Source organism: Alligator sinensis, unplaced genomic scaffold (genome assembly GCF_000455745.1).
Source record: "Alligator sinensis unplaced genomic scaffold, ASM45574v1 scaffold1277_1, whole genome shotgun sequence".
Taxonomy (NCBI): Eukaryota; Metazoa; Chordata; order Crocodylia; family Alligatoridae; genus Alligator; species Alligator sinensis.
This window is the reverse complement of record NW_005842341.1, coordinates 580,951-596,641: the sequence shown is the minus strand read 5'-3', so window position 1 is coordinate 596,641 and position 15,691 is coordinate 580,951. Positions and strand designations below refer to the sequence as shown.

General features: G+C 44.3%; 1 protein-coding gene across 1 annotated transcript in view; it reads left to right on the top strand.

The window, feature by feature from the left end:
- VASH2 (vasohibin 2) overlaps positions 1-12,647 on the top strand; it is a 76,976-nt gene extending 64,329 nt beyond the window's left edge. The window contains exon 8 of the mRNA XM_006028781.3: positions 9,298-12,647. Within this exon, the coding sequence (XP_006028843.1) occupies positions 9,298-9,370 (73 nt within the window). The 3' untranslated portion in view covers positions 9,371-12,647. The remainder of the gene's footprint in view (positions 1-9,297) is intronic.
- The last annotated feature ends 3,044 nt before the right edge of the window (positions 12,648-15,691 follow it).

The following is a 15,691-nucleotide window of genomic DNA, read 5'->3' as shown; positions in this document are numbered from 1 at the left end:
AGGTCTTTCTGCAGTCTTTCCCTCCCTGCTAATGTGCCCACCTCACCCCAAATTTTGGTATCGTCAGCAAATTTGAACAGGTTGCTTTTCACCCTGTCGTCCAAATTGCTGATAAAGAAATGGAACAGTGCGGGCCCAAGGACCGAGCCCTGGGGGACTCCTCTGCCCACTTCCCCCCAGGTCGAATATGACCCGTCTACCACCACCCTCTGAGTACAACCCTTCAGCCAATTTGCAATCCATCTGACTATGTAGGCATCGATGCCACAGTCGTCTAGTTTTTTAATGAAGATGGGGTGGGAGACAGTGTCAAAGGCCTTGCTGAAGTCCACACAGACTACATCCACCGCAACACCTGCATCCAATGCTTTTGTGACCTGATTGTAAAAGGCAATCAGGTTGGTCTGACATGACCTGCCCCTAATGAAACCGTGCTGGTTGCCCTTGAGCATCATCCCTGATGCCGGCCCATCACAGATGTGCTCCTTGATGTTCTTCTCAAAGAGTTTCCCCAGGATTGAGGTAAGACTGATGGGCCTATAGTTGCCCGGGTCCTCCCTCCTCCCTTTTTTAAAGATGGGGACCACATTGGCTATCTTCCAATCATCTGGCACCTGGCCCGAGCACCACGAGCGCTCGTAAAGCAGTGCCCAGGGCCCTGCAATAACCCCTGCTAGCTCCCTCAACACCCTGGGGTGGAGAGCATCTGGACCTGCTGATTTGAACACGTCCAGCCCCTCCAGAAGCACTCTAACCCGGTCCTCCTCAACCTTAGGTCTGGAGGCATTCCCCTCGAGTCTGTCTTGATTCACGGTGGGGGAGGTTGAACTAACGCGTCTGTCAGCTGCGTGGGTAGGGTTATGGGTTTGCCTAAAGCAGGTCAGGTTAGTCTGTGGGTAAGAAGACTTGCTAATAGTTTGTGGGTTCAGGTCTGGTTGTATAATATTTGGTGTAGGTTGGAAGTGGGCCTTTAAAATCAGACCCATGCAGGTCTCTGAGCTGGCATTTTCTGAAAGGTGCCTCGAATCTAACAAGGAGTGCCTTGAGACTAAAATGGTTGAGAACCATTGTCCAAGCATTACAAAATTATGTGATATATACTTGGGTGGAACAACGTGGAGCTTAGAATTTGCAAAGCAGTTGGTGACAGTGACAGGGGAGTATTTGGATCAAGATTATCTTTTGGGTTGTCATTTGTTGGCTGACTTGGATCACCCTTTTTTACACCTAGTTTTTCTGAATCTGACAACCACAAGCACTTTTGAAGTGTGTTTTGAAAGTAAATAAATTCCCAGTCTCCTTAAAAATCCTTCACTCTGTAGCCAGACTGTTGAGAATTCCATATGGTCTCCATCTCCCATCTGCCTGCCTAATTTATGCTGCTGTAATGGTGTACCTCTGTTCTTTACCTTCCAGGTGGTGAGTCTCGGGAGGTTGCTGCAGAGCATTTCGAATGCTCAGCTAGGGTGGCCATCATAGAGGACATTCCTGTTTTCTGCTATGCTGTTCTCTGTCCTCTATTGATGCGAAACCCAATGCCTTTATGTCCTCTATTTTTCTCTTCAAAATAGAGGACATAAAGGCTTTGGGTTTTGTCTCAATAGAGGACAACTGGGCTGTCCTCTATGATGGCCACCCTATCTCTATTACAAGCATGGTGAGGTACACCTCATACACTGGCAGCCTGAATAGTAGTCAGTCTTAGTGGGGGAACCTTGCTGGATGATGCAAAACACTGACCATAGGGCAACCAGATCAGCCTAGGAAGGAAGTAGTTTCGTACAGTTGCATCAAACTGTTCTCCTTGTTTTAGTTGTTTGGAGTAAATGGGCTGTTGTGTGGGTCATGGGAGAAGGAGAGGAAGAAGTTACTCAAGCTGCCACCTGTGATGGAGTTCTGAGTGTTTTAGTTGACTTAGGAACTCCCGCTATTTAACTTCTTGACCTTAAGTCCATCAGATGCCTCCTGCTGTTTGCAGCTGCCATGCTATGAAGGAGGAATGTCAGGGGTGCTCATTCAGTCTGGAATAAGGATTAAATGGGGCTTACTTAGATATTATATCCCAAGAGCCATGTGTTCACACGAGGAGGCTTTAATAAATCTGTGCAGTCTAAGCCAGTGGTCTCTGTGGTGACCCAGTAGGGGGTGCTCCTGTGCTGAGCCACCCACCTCACTGTGCCCGACCACCTTCCAGGCTCCGAGTGCCTCCCTGGGGGCGCCTCACATCTGGCCAACCCCCTTCCTGGAGCACACCCACTAGCCTGAGGGTAGCGCTGCCATCACTTGGGGTCTGGCCTGATCCTGGCACTGTGACCCCTGGGAAACAGGCCTATTAGCCCTCGAGGGTACTCGACCCACTTCAGGAACTTGGGGTGCTTCCCTGAGTCTGAAGCACACGTAGTGGTCTCCCTTAGTCAGCCAAACCGAGGGGACTCGGAGGCATAATCTAGCCCCTCTCCCAATAAGTCTCCCATGCTAGGTACAAAGGAGAATTTTATTGGTTACAAGGAGTAGGTTTGGAATAGGGTACAGGGTAGAGCAATATCAGAGAAATCCCATAGAGCAAACTCCTGTGGCTGGGTAGCCTTTGATCATGCATCTGAGTTACTGCAAGCTGTATATCTAGTTAGATCTCAGGTAGCTTACTCACAAGTATCATCCAGAGGCAGGTGGAGATTCCCTCTGGAGGCAGGCAGGTCATTGATCATGAGTTTCAAGAGTGAGAGCAAGTTTCAGATATTCCTGCTCCTCTCTCTCTGAGTTTTCATCATGGCTACTACTCTCCTCCTGGGCAGTTCTTATATAGACCTTATGACGTCATTTACCGGGTACAATGGAAGCCAGTACCTGTTGGCTGCCAGCCAGCCAATTTGAAATGCATCACTGGTTGCCAGGTAGACTGGCAGGGTCTCTAGCCTCCTCCCAGTCAGCTTGGCATTGCTTAGAACAATAGGGAGTGTAAGCCCTTCACCCACGTATGTGATGCCAGTCACCTAGGCAGAGGGAGCAGGTTTCCCCCCTCCCTTAGGAATATATCCAATTCAGGTTACCTAAGAGATGGGATGTCTGCCCTCTGCAGTGCCCATGTTAACCAAATTGTCACAGAGCAGAGTTTTTGGGGAGAGACAGAGGTGGCATTCTGCCACAGTCTCCAACCTTTTTAAATAGGAGATCACCTTTGGCATTTAAAAGCAACCCAAGATCTACCGTGCACTGCTGCCAGCCCCCCAACCCCCACCCAGCAGGTAAGTCTGTGGGGAGGGAAGGTGGGGGGCGGGGAGAAGATTGAGGCAGAGGGAGAAAAAATTATTTGGGGCGCACCTTCTCAGCAGGTAAGTCTCACCCAGTCAGGACCCCACTCAACTTACCTCTTCTCCTGTCTCTGCAGCACTGTCCCTCTCCGCAGGGGCCTCGATCTAGCCCCTTCCCCTTCCCTCCCCCATGGATTGACCTGCTGGGCTGGGGCATGGCATGCATGAACACGGGCACTCAGCCCCCCACCCCAGCCTTGGATCAACTCTAAGAGGCTCTGAGATCTACCAGTGGATTGAGATCATAGGCGACGTGTAGAGGGGGGGACACGTGCCCCTCCTGAGATTGGCCCTCACAAGCTGGGGACTGGGGGCACTGAGAAGCTCCGGCCAGTGCTCCTCCTGAGATTGGTGGGGGCGCCGAGAGAAGCGCCAGTGGCACTTCCAGTTTTGCTGCCGACGCTTCCAGTTTTGCCAGTGCTGCTTCCAGGGTCAGCGATTGGCCGCTAGGGGGACCCCCCCCGTCCATGATTGGCTGCTAGGGGACCCCCATGGTCAGCGATCAGCTTTCTTTGCGCCCCCCCCGACTCAGGAGGCCAGACCAGTCACCCATGATTGAGATCCACTGGTTGGTGACCTCTGGTCCAAGCTTTTCCTACTAGCAGTGAAGGACCAAGTAAGGAGGCCTGATCTTGAACTGCACTTTAACTCAGAGACTCTTCTACCATGTGAGACTCAGATGCTTACATCCATGCCAAGGCTTTTAGATCAGTGGCCTGGTCTCATTGACTTGTATGGTACTCGTGTGTTCCACTGAAAGTAAGTGTTTGGGTTTAGCAGTTCCCATCTGAAAAAGTTGGTGTTAAAGTGCCTCTCTCCCATACATTCTGGGCATGTCTACACATGCAGTTAATGCCCAGAAAGCTTACTGCACAGTAAAATACTGCACAGTAAGCTTTCCCCATCAAGGTGTCTACACGTGCTCCCATTGGGAGCAGCTTAGTGTAGGGCTACTCCAGTTATGCTGTGTCCCACCTACAGCAGCCATGGAGAACTCCAGGCTCCCCCGGGTGCCAGACCTGGGCTGGCAGGGGGCACCAAAGTCAGGCCCTAGTGTCTGTGGGCTGGAGGAAATTGTCCCACCTCCGGAGCAACTGCCTCCCAGCCCCATGCCTGATCTCCGGATTGGGACATAGGGCTGGGAAAATGTCCTTCTGCAGCTGCTACTTCTCAGCCCCTGCTGATCAGGGTGGGGAAATGGGAAGCAGCAGCTGCAAGAGGGCACAGTTTCCCAGGCCCCTACCCCGACCTGCCAGTTGGGGAACAGAATTAGGAAGCAGCTGTCCAAGGGAGGGGAAAGCTTTTCTGCCCCTGCTGTCTTGGCCGACTGGGAACAATTTGCTCCTGGTCAGCAGTCTACACATGCGCTACTGCACAGTGACTCTTTACTGCACAGTATAATCATCCACTGCATAGTAAAGTGTATCGTGTAGATACACCCTCTGTGTATTACAGGATGTTTCACTTAAGTCATCTAGGACCAGGTTTCCAAATGTATTTAGGTGCCTAAAGATACAAGAATGGGCCATTGAATCAGTAGGGATTAGCAGATGGAAATCTCACTAAACACTTAATTCCCATTGAGTCAATGGGATCTTGGCACGTAGACCCTCTGAAAAATCCAATTAGATGCCTAAATATGCAGATAGGGACCTAAGTACCTTTAACGGGCTGGCCCCTAGAGCCTGAGTCTGCTCTCTCTTACTCAAGGGTGAATCATTGGAGTTACACTGGTGTCATGGGCCTTGCTTTTCCAGGCTGTCCGTTATAAGACATTGGGGAGGCTGCTGCTCTTGGCAGGCTCATGCTGGAGAATCAGTTCCTTTTGATGCAGGAGTCCCTCTCTTCCTGAGCCAGCTTGCTTCTGTGGTCAGACTCAGTTGCTTCCTACCCATTCTGCTGGGAGGTGTCTGAAGACTTGGGAGGACTTGGAAAAAGGGAGGGAAGCAGTGGGGGTGTAAGATGTGAGTCAGATGCCATTTTCTGGGTGACTAGGGTGGATTAATGTCATGTGCCAGTTGCTTAACTTCCAAAGACTGATTTAAACAGGGAGGTGAGAAAAAAGGAAACTTGTGCACTAGTGCACCCTCTTTTATTTCCTTTGTTCTTTTGGTTGGGAACTGGAAGGCCCTAAAGTCATGAATCTGGCAAGAAAGATAGTAGGCATCTATCTTCCTAGCTAAACAGTGTACTTGGGTACTGTGCATTTTGTCTATTTATGAATCTTTTATTTCCATGCTCTAATTATAGCTAATTAGAGTTTGCCGGGGGAGAGTGAGAGACCTTTCCCGCCACACAGTATCCATTTTAGTCTGAGCTAGGCTATTAGTTGGCAGGGGCTGCATGAGATACTTGGCGGTCGGTTGCTTAAGAGGGTTCACCTGCTAATGGCAAGCTGTTATTACACACTGCTTTTGTTGACAATAAAATTATATAGGCCCTTCCTGGGAAGGGAATCTAAAGCAAAATGCTTAGGGCTCAGCTCATAAAAGTTGAAAGGTTTCTCCTTACAGTGTTTCTTTGAGGTTAAGAGCCAGTTTGTGGCTTTAGTTCAGAGATGGGTCCTGTCTACTCCAGCCTTTTGCCTGGCTGCTAGTGCTTTAACAAGTCAGCACCACGTATCGATACATATTGTGTGGACACCCAGAGAAGCTTTGTTCTGCCATTTTCGACTCCTGCTGATATTGCTAGGTTCAGCTTTCTTGAATATACAGGGAACCCTTGCACAATGTAAACACGAGTCAAATGGAGCTCTCCCATTGTTCATTAGCAAAATACAAAACTTGTTAAATGGTTAAAGAGCAGATTTCTTTAAACGAAATCTCTTCTAAGCTCTGTCTGTACATTTAGCATGGTTACAAGGGAGGTACAATAGGGCTAGATTAATTCACGAACACTCCTAATTACACCATGCAGCTGACATGTCACCATGGGGAAGGCTCTCTCCAGTTGATTTGCTTTCTACTGAAACAATTTAATCTGAAATGTTCACTTTTTTGTTGCATTTCAAAGGCTTATCTAAATCAGAGCCCAGTCCAGCCAACGCTTCCTGCTGGATGTTCTCTTGCTACTATCTGTGTCCAGCAACACATCTTGGGGAGTGTTTGTAGGGGTCAAGGCACCGATGCTCACTTGTTTTCACTGGTGCACAGGAGCAGCTCCACTAGATCGATAGAGTTACACAAGTGGAAAGAGAATCAAACCACCAATGGCTTGAAGAACAAAAGCTGCTCTGTATGAAATTGAGTGAAGATGCTGCACATTTGTATCTGTGTTTGGAAATAGTACATAAAGCACAAAGATCCTCTCAAATGCAAAACGTTCCCCTTGCTTTTGATCATGTTTTATTTTGGTAAATTCAGATTCAGTGTCATGGAACCAGCAAAGCAAAGAATTATTTATTTATTTATTTATTTATTTATTTTTTAATATCAGGGCTAGTTTGGAACAAGGATGTAATGTAATGCAAGCCTGAAGCAGCGTTGGCTGCTAAATGTCAGTTGACAAGGTCTGTTTTCTTCTTCTCCACAAGTAAATGAAGTTGAATGCATGTTCTGTGAGGGCAGTAATAGTGCATTTTTGTTTCTGGCTTTGTTTGGATGTTGAAAGGAAAACTGCTGCTTTAGAAGGCTAGAGATTTGTGTTCCTTATTAGCACATGTATAGAGACTTTTGAAGTGGTATTTTAAATACCTGATAATGTTTCATGATTGGTCTGAACTCAGCACCTGTGTAATGGCAGCTGCTGACATTTTTAATGGCAATTCCAACAGGAGGTACAGCCTGACAAGCATTTATTAGGTCAAGAAGATCTGGGCTGTTTCTATAATTATACAATACTGCTGATGCACAGTGTGCTTTGCAAACATTGGACCTGACTGGATCCCTGTAATCCACATAGAAGAGACTTCTATGGGTGAGCTGCTCCCCACCTGAGTGAGAACAGGGCTCTGATGCCTTCATGTCAGTGCTTCCATGCTTTACCCTCAGCCTGGGAAAGGGAGTCCTGAGTGCTGGGATCATTAAGCAGCAGTGCTCACAGAGATGAGTATGGTCCTTCCACCTGCACTGGGCCTTTAGAATAGTGGTTGTCAACCTCATTCAACTCAAGGCACCCCCTCAGAAAATGCCAGCTCCTAGCTTTCATTAGGTTTTTGACTATGGAAAATAAGAGAGCAATTCTTCTGCTGCAGAGAACAGGGGCTCCAGCAAGTCAGAATGTTTTTGACACAATGGCCTGCTATTTGAAATCTTTGGGCATTTATACACACACTTTTCTGTCCTGCGACGTGGCGGAGATCCGCCGCTTCCGAGCAGACTCGATTAATCGAGTCTGCTCTGCACGTGAGCTGAGGCGAACTGCGCTGTGCCACGTGCAGTAGTATAAGCGGCGAAATGCACGTTAGCGTGCAGAAAATGACAGCGGTGTTCTTTTGAGCTAAAGCACCTCTAATGTGCGCCACTGTCATTTTCTTAGTGCTGACACACATTTTGCCACTTACACAACTGCAAGCATTACAGGGTGCTTATATATATAAAAATGCCCTTTGGGTTTTTCTTGTGAATCATGTAGGTGTTTGCACACAACGGTGCTCATATTGCATTGCACCCTTGAAAGGCATCCCAGGGTGCTGCAGTACCAGGTTGAGAATCACTGCTTTATAGGAAAGGTAGCCTACCACCTGCCTGTGGCAACCACTGTGGGGATCATCTCTGAAGGCTGGGGAAGTAGAAGCAGTATGTGGGCCTTCAGACAAGGATTCATATTCCATTGGTTTCCTGGTATCTGCTCTGGGGAGGTGGTGCTGCAGCCCATGTAGTTACATGGCAGGTTAAGCAGAACTGTTGATGCTGCCTGCTGGCCAGAGGATCACTTCTAAGGCTGTTTGGTTGGACTGAACTCATGATGACAGAAACTGTGTGCAGGGAAAGGGTTAAATGATGACTCTGCTAGCTTATAGGTACAGCTGCAGTTGGCTCACAGGAAGCAGGTGGGACACGAGTAGGCAGAACAGACATAAAATGCAGGTCCAAGGGAATGTAGGATGGTGCTGATGGATTATCACACCCTGAGCTCTGCTACCCAGGCTTTAGCCATGCATTGGATGCAAAGACAGGAAATTGAAGCTCCCCTTAAAGAGAACTTGTGCATTAACCTGTCCTAGGGTGGCCATCATAGAGGACAGTCTGGTTGTCCTCTGTCTTGTCTTGATGTGAAACCGGATGCCTTTATGTCCTCTATTTTTCTCTTCAAGAAAAATTGAGTCTGCTTTGAGCCTTGAAGAGAAAAATAGAAGACATAAAGGTGTTGGGTTTTGTATCAGTAGAGGACAGAGTAGCAGAAAACTGGAATGTCCTCTATGATCATGAATGCCACATGCCCTCTGACGCTGGGGGGGCATGGTGAGCTCCTGCAGGTGGCGGCGGCGGCAAGTGGTGAGCTCCTGCAGGCAGCCGTGGCACTGTTGGCCGGGGGGAGGAGGTGCAACCACCTGCAGATGCTGGTGGCAGCGGCCAGCAGCGATTGGGGACCTCCTGCAGACACCATCGGCATTGTCGGGTGGGGGGTGGTGGCGAGTGGCCACCGCCCACAGGCGCTGCCGGCAGTGTCAGCGGCGCTTTTGCAGGGGGTGCACCGCCAAGCTCAGGGGGTGCATGTGCACCTACATGCACCCCTTGCACGTCGCCAATGTCTATGATGGCCACCCTAACCTGTCCCCAAGATGTATAAGCAAGCAAGTATGGGCATAGGGCTTTGAGGATGGTCAGGTGAGGTGAGGTAAGCCTGCAACAGATATATCTGCACACAAAGTCAAATTGATAACGTGGCCATTTGTTTAACACTATGCCTGGATTAAGTGATGAGAAGCCTTGTTCTGTTAGTTTCCTTTTAATAATGAACTGTGTCTGGGTTTGCAATGGGGTTGTTCATTACAGCAGATCCAAGAAATGTTGAATGAAGCCTTCTTTTCCCTCTTCTGGTGCAGGCCTGCAGTGATGGACAAGAAAGGGGGTGACCTCACTACGCTGAATGATGTCGGCTATCAACTGCGCATCTAACAAAGCCATAGGCCAGACTGAGGGCTTCCATGGTGCTTCTCACTGCACTTTGCTCTGCACCCCATTGGAAGGAAAAAGGACTATTTATTAAGATCTTCTGGATTTTTTTTTACGTCTCACCGAGGAAATAGGAATTCTAGAATGAAGGTGGTGGTAACTTATTTTTTTTAATTCATGAAGTGGCATCAACGAAAAATTTAATTACTTTTATTCCTCCTCCCCCCATCAAATAGGAGAAAACTATTGTGCTAGAGGGTTTTTAAAAAATTGAAATAATTGTTTCTCTTTTTTTTTTTAACTGGCTTTGAACATTTGTGCTACATTGGTAGTATTAGGAGTGGTAATTAAATCATACTCCTCATTGTGTTAAAATGTGCTGGGGTGCAGTATTAAAAAAATCAAGTCCAATATTGATAGTTAATTCAGCAATAAACTATCAGTGCAGAGGTGGGTGTGAGTTTTAAAGTGTCAACATTACCTCACTAAACTTACAACAGATATGCAAGATTGACAGTATTATTTTGTAACTCCTTTGTACTGTTTCCCAGCATTTTTGGTAGACTTATGATGGCATTAGATGGCACCCTGCCACCCTATTATGTGCATGCCTATGAAAGAGTTTAAGGTATGTTTATATGCAAGTGTCTTCTTAAAAGCACTGACATAATCTTAGAGATATGGAAAAACTGTTTGAGGTTTTTGTTGCTTTTTTAAAATGCTGATAACTGACCAATAATGGATTTTTAAAATTTTCATAAGTTTTTTATACTTTGTCACAAGCTTTTAAACTTTCCAGACTACAGTGTTTAAAGCACAAGGCACGGAGATCATTGTTTTGTAGAGACAAGTGTCTGCATTGTAGAGACAAACTGTTTGGTGTACATTCTCAGAATAACAGAGAAATGTCAGAGTCCAGAGCTTTTGCTCAAGTGTTTACTTTTTGCTTTTGTAATTTTTTTCACATGTAACTTTCTAATCATGTGTCTGAAAGGTTGAGTAGTCCAAGGTGGTGACGTCTTATGGTGAGAGATCACTGAGGAAGTCATGCTGCCACCAGTTTTTCAGGAAGGTTTTCCTTGCTGTGGATCAGAGAGACATACCTCTACAGTGTTGGGAAGGAAATTCATGTTGGAGTAAATTCAGCAATAAAATTAGATAATATTTTTTAACAAATGATATCTGAAAATCAAGTTCTTTCCTCTTGTGTCTTCCCACTGAAAACTACTGCTAAGACCATGTGGCCAGATCATCAAGAGAACTGTCTCTTTGAGGTACCTAATTGAAGGGGTTTAAATTTTCTTAAGTGCTCAGACCTCTACAGTTCTCCCTGAACTCTCTGAGGAGCTGTTGGTTTGGAGTACTTGAAAATATAGCTAATTCAGCAGGTATCTAAGTAGAAGCAGAGGTCTTTTGAAAGTCCAACATATGCCTTGTATATCATTGAAAAAACATACTGAACTATTACCTCTCTTTGATTCTTGGAGGAGGGAGAGGTAGACAAAATCTTAGTGAATGAAGGGATTTGGACTCCTGGAATGCTAGCTGAATCAGCAGATGAATGAAATGGATATAGGTAAAAAGGAAAAAGAACATGAGGAAAACCAGGCCCCGGCTGGAAAGATATTTTAACAAACACTTCAAGCTGCACAGAATAGCTGAGTGTGAAGAACTACTAGACTAGAAAACCAATATGGAATAGAAGTTATCCTGTTCCAAACATTAATACATCTTCCGTTCACTACCATTAGATGCTGAAACCACAGCAGAAAGAAATGTAAATGAACTTGGGGTTTATTGCTTTAACTAGTAACTTCCTTTCTCCCATCTCTCCATGTGAGCATACAACATCCAGGTTAATTTCAATTGTATACATGATAAGTCATTAGGCAACTTAACTTCCAATATAGCAAGCTTTATAGCTATTCGGTTAGCGTCCACAACGGGAGCCTCTGCTTTATCAAAAAAAATTTGACTGTTAAAAAAGTCAGTTCCCCAAAGTTAGGCCCTGATTTTCCTTGTCCTTGCAACTGGTGTAGCAATTTTCATGTGTGAAAACAGGTGAAAAACTTTACTCCTCACTCTGCTCAGTAGAAATGAGTCTTCCATAGCCACGTACCCTGTGTAATTGGGCCCTAAGATACTAGTAGAGTGAGGAATGTTGCAGTTTCTTAAAAAGTAATTGTAAAGTAGCAGCAGGCCAGCTAATTTATTGTCATGTTAAAGAGTCACCACCACAGGTATGGTGGTGAGTAAACTTTATGATGTACTGATCTGATGTCTGGTTGCTTGTAGATGAAAAAGAACAAAAGAAAAAGGCCTTTTTTAATGGATGGCTTGTTTTAAATTGAATGTGGTTCACTACAGGCTACCTACCTGCAAGCCTACCTTTAGACTTCCCCCTTCGTTTCCCTCTTCCCACAAAACCAACTGGCTGGTAATGTTTACTCTGCACCTCTCCAGCTTTTATTTGGATCATGGCTTATCTTCTCTCCCTCCTCTAAAGATCAGCACTAGGGATGATGGCATAACTGAATTTTCAGGATAACTTAAGTTGTAGACAGGGCCCCTCATAGGCTTTGTTTGCAAGCATCAGCTCTTATTTCCTTTAAGTTTTTAAGAATAGAGTTTGGGGGGTACAGCTGAGGTAGAAGTTAAAAAAGATCATGTCTTCTGGTTGAAATTCCAACTAGGTTCAAATTTTAGTTCTAAAGCAATAAATGCTTCTTCATAGGTTGCAATTCTGCAAAACAGAGATCAGCTTTGTTCGCTTAAACAATAGGTGTCTAGATTCTGAAAGTTAGACTGCTGAAGGAACAGAACTCTGGACTTGAACTGTATTTTTTTTTCATTAGGTTACGCCCAATTTTGAAAACTATTCAAGTTGTTTTTTTTGTTTTGTTTTTTGTTTTTACAGATACCGTAACTTTATACCTCTTCCCACTTAATAACAACTGAAGTTTTTACCAGTATTCAGAACATTTTGGGTTACATCTTTTTTAACCTAACTTACACTGAAGCTTTTATAAACTGTAGAGCTATGTGACAAGCTATTTTGTACGATTTGGTTTTGAAGTTCAGTCAAATATTCATCCTCTTGCTGTTTGCTCTTACAATTGCATTTCTGTTGACTCATAACTGTGATTCTAGTGACTATTTTTCTAGCTCATTGCAAACGTCAAATGATATTGTAGAATACACGTGCATGGGGGCTCTGCTTTTTGCTTTTCTCATCACTTGTACATTTATATGAAGCATGAAACTTTAATAAAATGTCTTGGAAGTCTTTTTAAATGATCTCTTTTCAGTTTGTTTGGCAACATATTACCATAACTCAGTCAGTCATGTAATACTGTTGTAATATTTATTTTTAAATCATTTACTTTTGTATAACCTCTAAATCAAGGGAATGCAATAAAATAGGATATTTTTCTAAGATCTTACAACATGAAATGAGTTGAAGGCAACTAACATAAATTAGTCTAAACACTTAAGCCTTAACTATATGGTGGGTTCTTGTTTTGCTATTGATGGTGCCTGATGAGAAAAGCTGAAGATGGTAGTTTTGCACATCTTGCCGTACGTCTCAGTAAGTACCAAAGAATCAGCAGTACTAAGTGCTGCATTATGACTAGCTTGCACTGAGAGTAAAGTCTCTGAAGTACTGTCCTCACACCAAAGGAAGTTCTGTTAGGTAGAGGGTTGCCTTTTCCAAGAAGCAAGGGACATTAGAGGTCCTTTATCAATAACCCATGCTGAACAAATACATTAGTGCCCTCATTTTTAGAGCTGAGCCCTATGGAGATGGACCTTCCTTCAGGCAGGTGTTTTCCTTTGAGACTGTGGTGAAACAGGCATTTAAATGTGATGAGAACTAAAAGTTCTATACAAGCTTTGGAGCCTGTACTTGGATTATTCTCTGCAGTCCTATCTGTGCCAGGCAACTCTTGGCTTGAAAATGTGGTCCAAACAACATTTGCCTGTTTAAAATGTTTGTCTTGGTATGTTTCATCTTTCAGAACTGTGATAAGATGCAAACTAGCTAGCATTAAATATTTCAATTCTCGGCTAGGTTTCATTATCTTGTAGCATCGCAGAAGTACTTTTTCAGCTAGCTCAAGGTTATGCTTGAGGGGCTGCGAAGATGAGAACACAGGCCACCAGTTGTCTTTCCAAATGAATGTTTTCCATTTCCTTTGAACTCCATGCACAACAGTTTTATTATGGCCTGTAAAGCTTCTTGTGTGAGCTTTGAGGGTTAGCATAGGCTTCCAAAGAATGGGAGTTTGGGTTTACATTCAGAACACAGTGGGAGCATCTACATGAGACGCTATGTCTAAAAGCATGAGAAGTAGCGTCTAAAAACAACTCCACCGCAGGGACTGTGTAGTCATTTAGCTGCAGTACCAAATGCAAAGTCTGGAGTATGTGTAACCTCAAAGTTTAAGGAAACATTTCTGGGTACAGCTTTTCAGGGCCTTGATTACAGTTCATATTGGCCCTACCTGCTACAAGGCCACAAGGGAGGGAGATTTGAATAAGAAAAGCTGTGTGGTACTAGAAAAGACACACTTTTCCAGCAGAAGTAAATATCTTCCCCCCTCCCCCAACTCAAGATAAAAGACAAAGAAACTTTTACTCCCAAGCCCTATTGTTACAATGTACCATGCTGTGCACATGATAATAACACAAGCATAGAAATGCACATGCTGCAACATTACACCATTAATACACTGTAGTTTAATGCAAGAACCATGGTAGTCATTAAAACACAAGCCGGGTCCCTGTTGGTATTTAAATTCTATGGTCTGTAGTCTGAGCTCCCAAGAGTGTAGCTGAAAAAGTGATGCAAAGCGTGTAGCTGGAAGCTGTAGACCATGGTAGTTTTCCACCTGTTGCTTAGCTGGTTAACTAGGCTACACTTTTCAGGTCACATCATCTTGTTTGCAAGGTGGCAGAACTGTTTTCTGCCAACCTGATTTGTTAAAATAAATAGATTCAACTAAGTTTCATAAGAACGTAACCTGTAAACATTTGGATCAACAAAAAAGAAACACTTGACTGTGCTGAAGGAAAGCTTCCAGATTCAATGGAAATCTTTGTTTTCCCTAGGCAGGACACATTTTTATTAAAACACTGCTGTGTAAAGGCAGTATCTACAAACCAACAAAGAGCTTTAAAGAATGTAACCTCTTCTGCTACCACTCACCCTTGCTTCTATATAAAAGTTACTGGCCTACAAACCTCTGATGTACAGACAAGGTCTAAACTTCATGCTTCCACCAGTATACTTTAGCACTATTAAATAAAGGACATAAAAAGGGCCTGTGTTGTATGCTCTACGATTCCAGCTGCACAGTTGGGATATGTGGTTCCAACACACCACAAATGCTTCGAACACAAGGCATTCCGATACTGAGAGAGACGGGACTAAGCCTTCTTGACTTCTGCAATATTGTTTGGTCCTAACTGTAGCACAACTACACATTGGATTCCCAAGATTAGAATACCCTGATCCACCTAATCAACCAACTTGGTTCCTGATGGACACGCTAATGATTATGAACCATCCTACTTCTACATGTGCTAATTCTTTATGGAAGAATGAGGGGAGAGAAGTGTTGGGGAGGGAGAAGGAGAAGCTTAAGGTTTTTTTTGCTTTAGATACCTTAATTGCCAGCAGTGATTATGGATGCAAACAATTTTGGTTACTACATATTCAAATATGTGTACTTACCTCAAGTGATAAGAATGAAGCACTTCTGCTGATTATTACAACCACCTCACACTGTTCTATGGAAGGAAGAGGTTACATACAATTTGGGTAACTTTTACTTCGCTGAAGATAACAATCCATTCATTTTTTGCTCACTTAAAACTGGCAGCTTTTGTAATGCCCATTTAAAAAGCCATACTGGAGCATTTGAAAAAATAAAACAATCAACTGAAAACAGAAAAATCTGATCTGAGCCAGAAAACAAACCTTTGAAATTCAAAGCTCCTGCATTCAAATACTGAGTACAGTCAACTGGACGGGCTAGTACACATTTCTTCACTATCCTTTGGACAGCCCCTGCAGACATTGAGCACTGCTGTTTGTTTGCTGGATTTGTCTTAGCACCAAAAGAACAGACCATAGCATAGCAAGCAAGCTGAGGTATGTAGAACAGACCATAGCATAGCAAGCAAGCTGAGTTATGTTTTTTTTTAAGTTTTCTAACAGACTAAGTCCCATATAGTCAGAACATCATAATCAACGAGCTTATAGCTAGACTTAGAAAAACAACCCTGTACTCATGGCATATTACACCTCATTTATGCAGT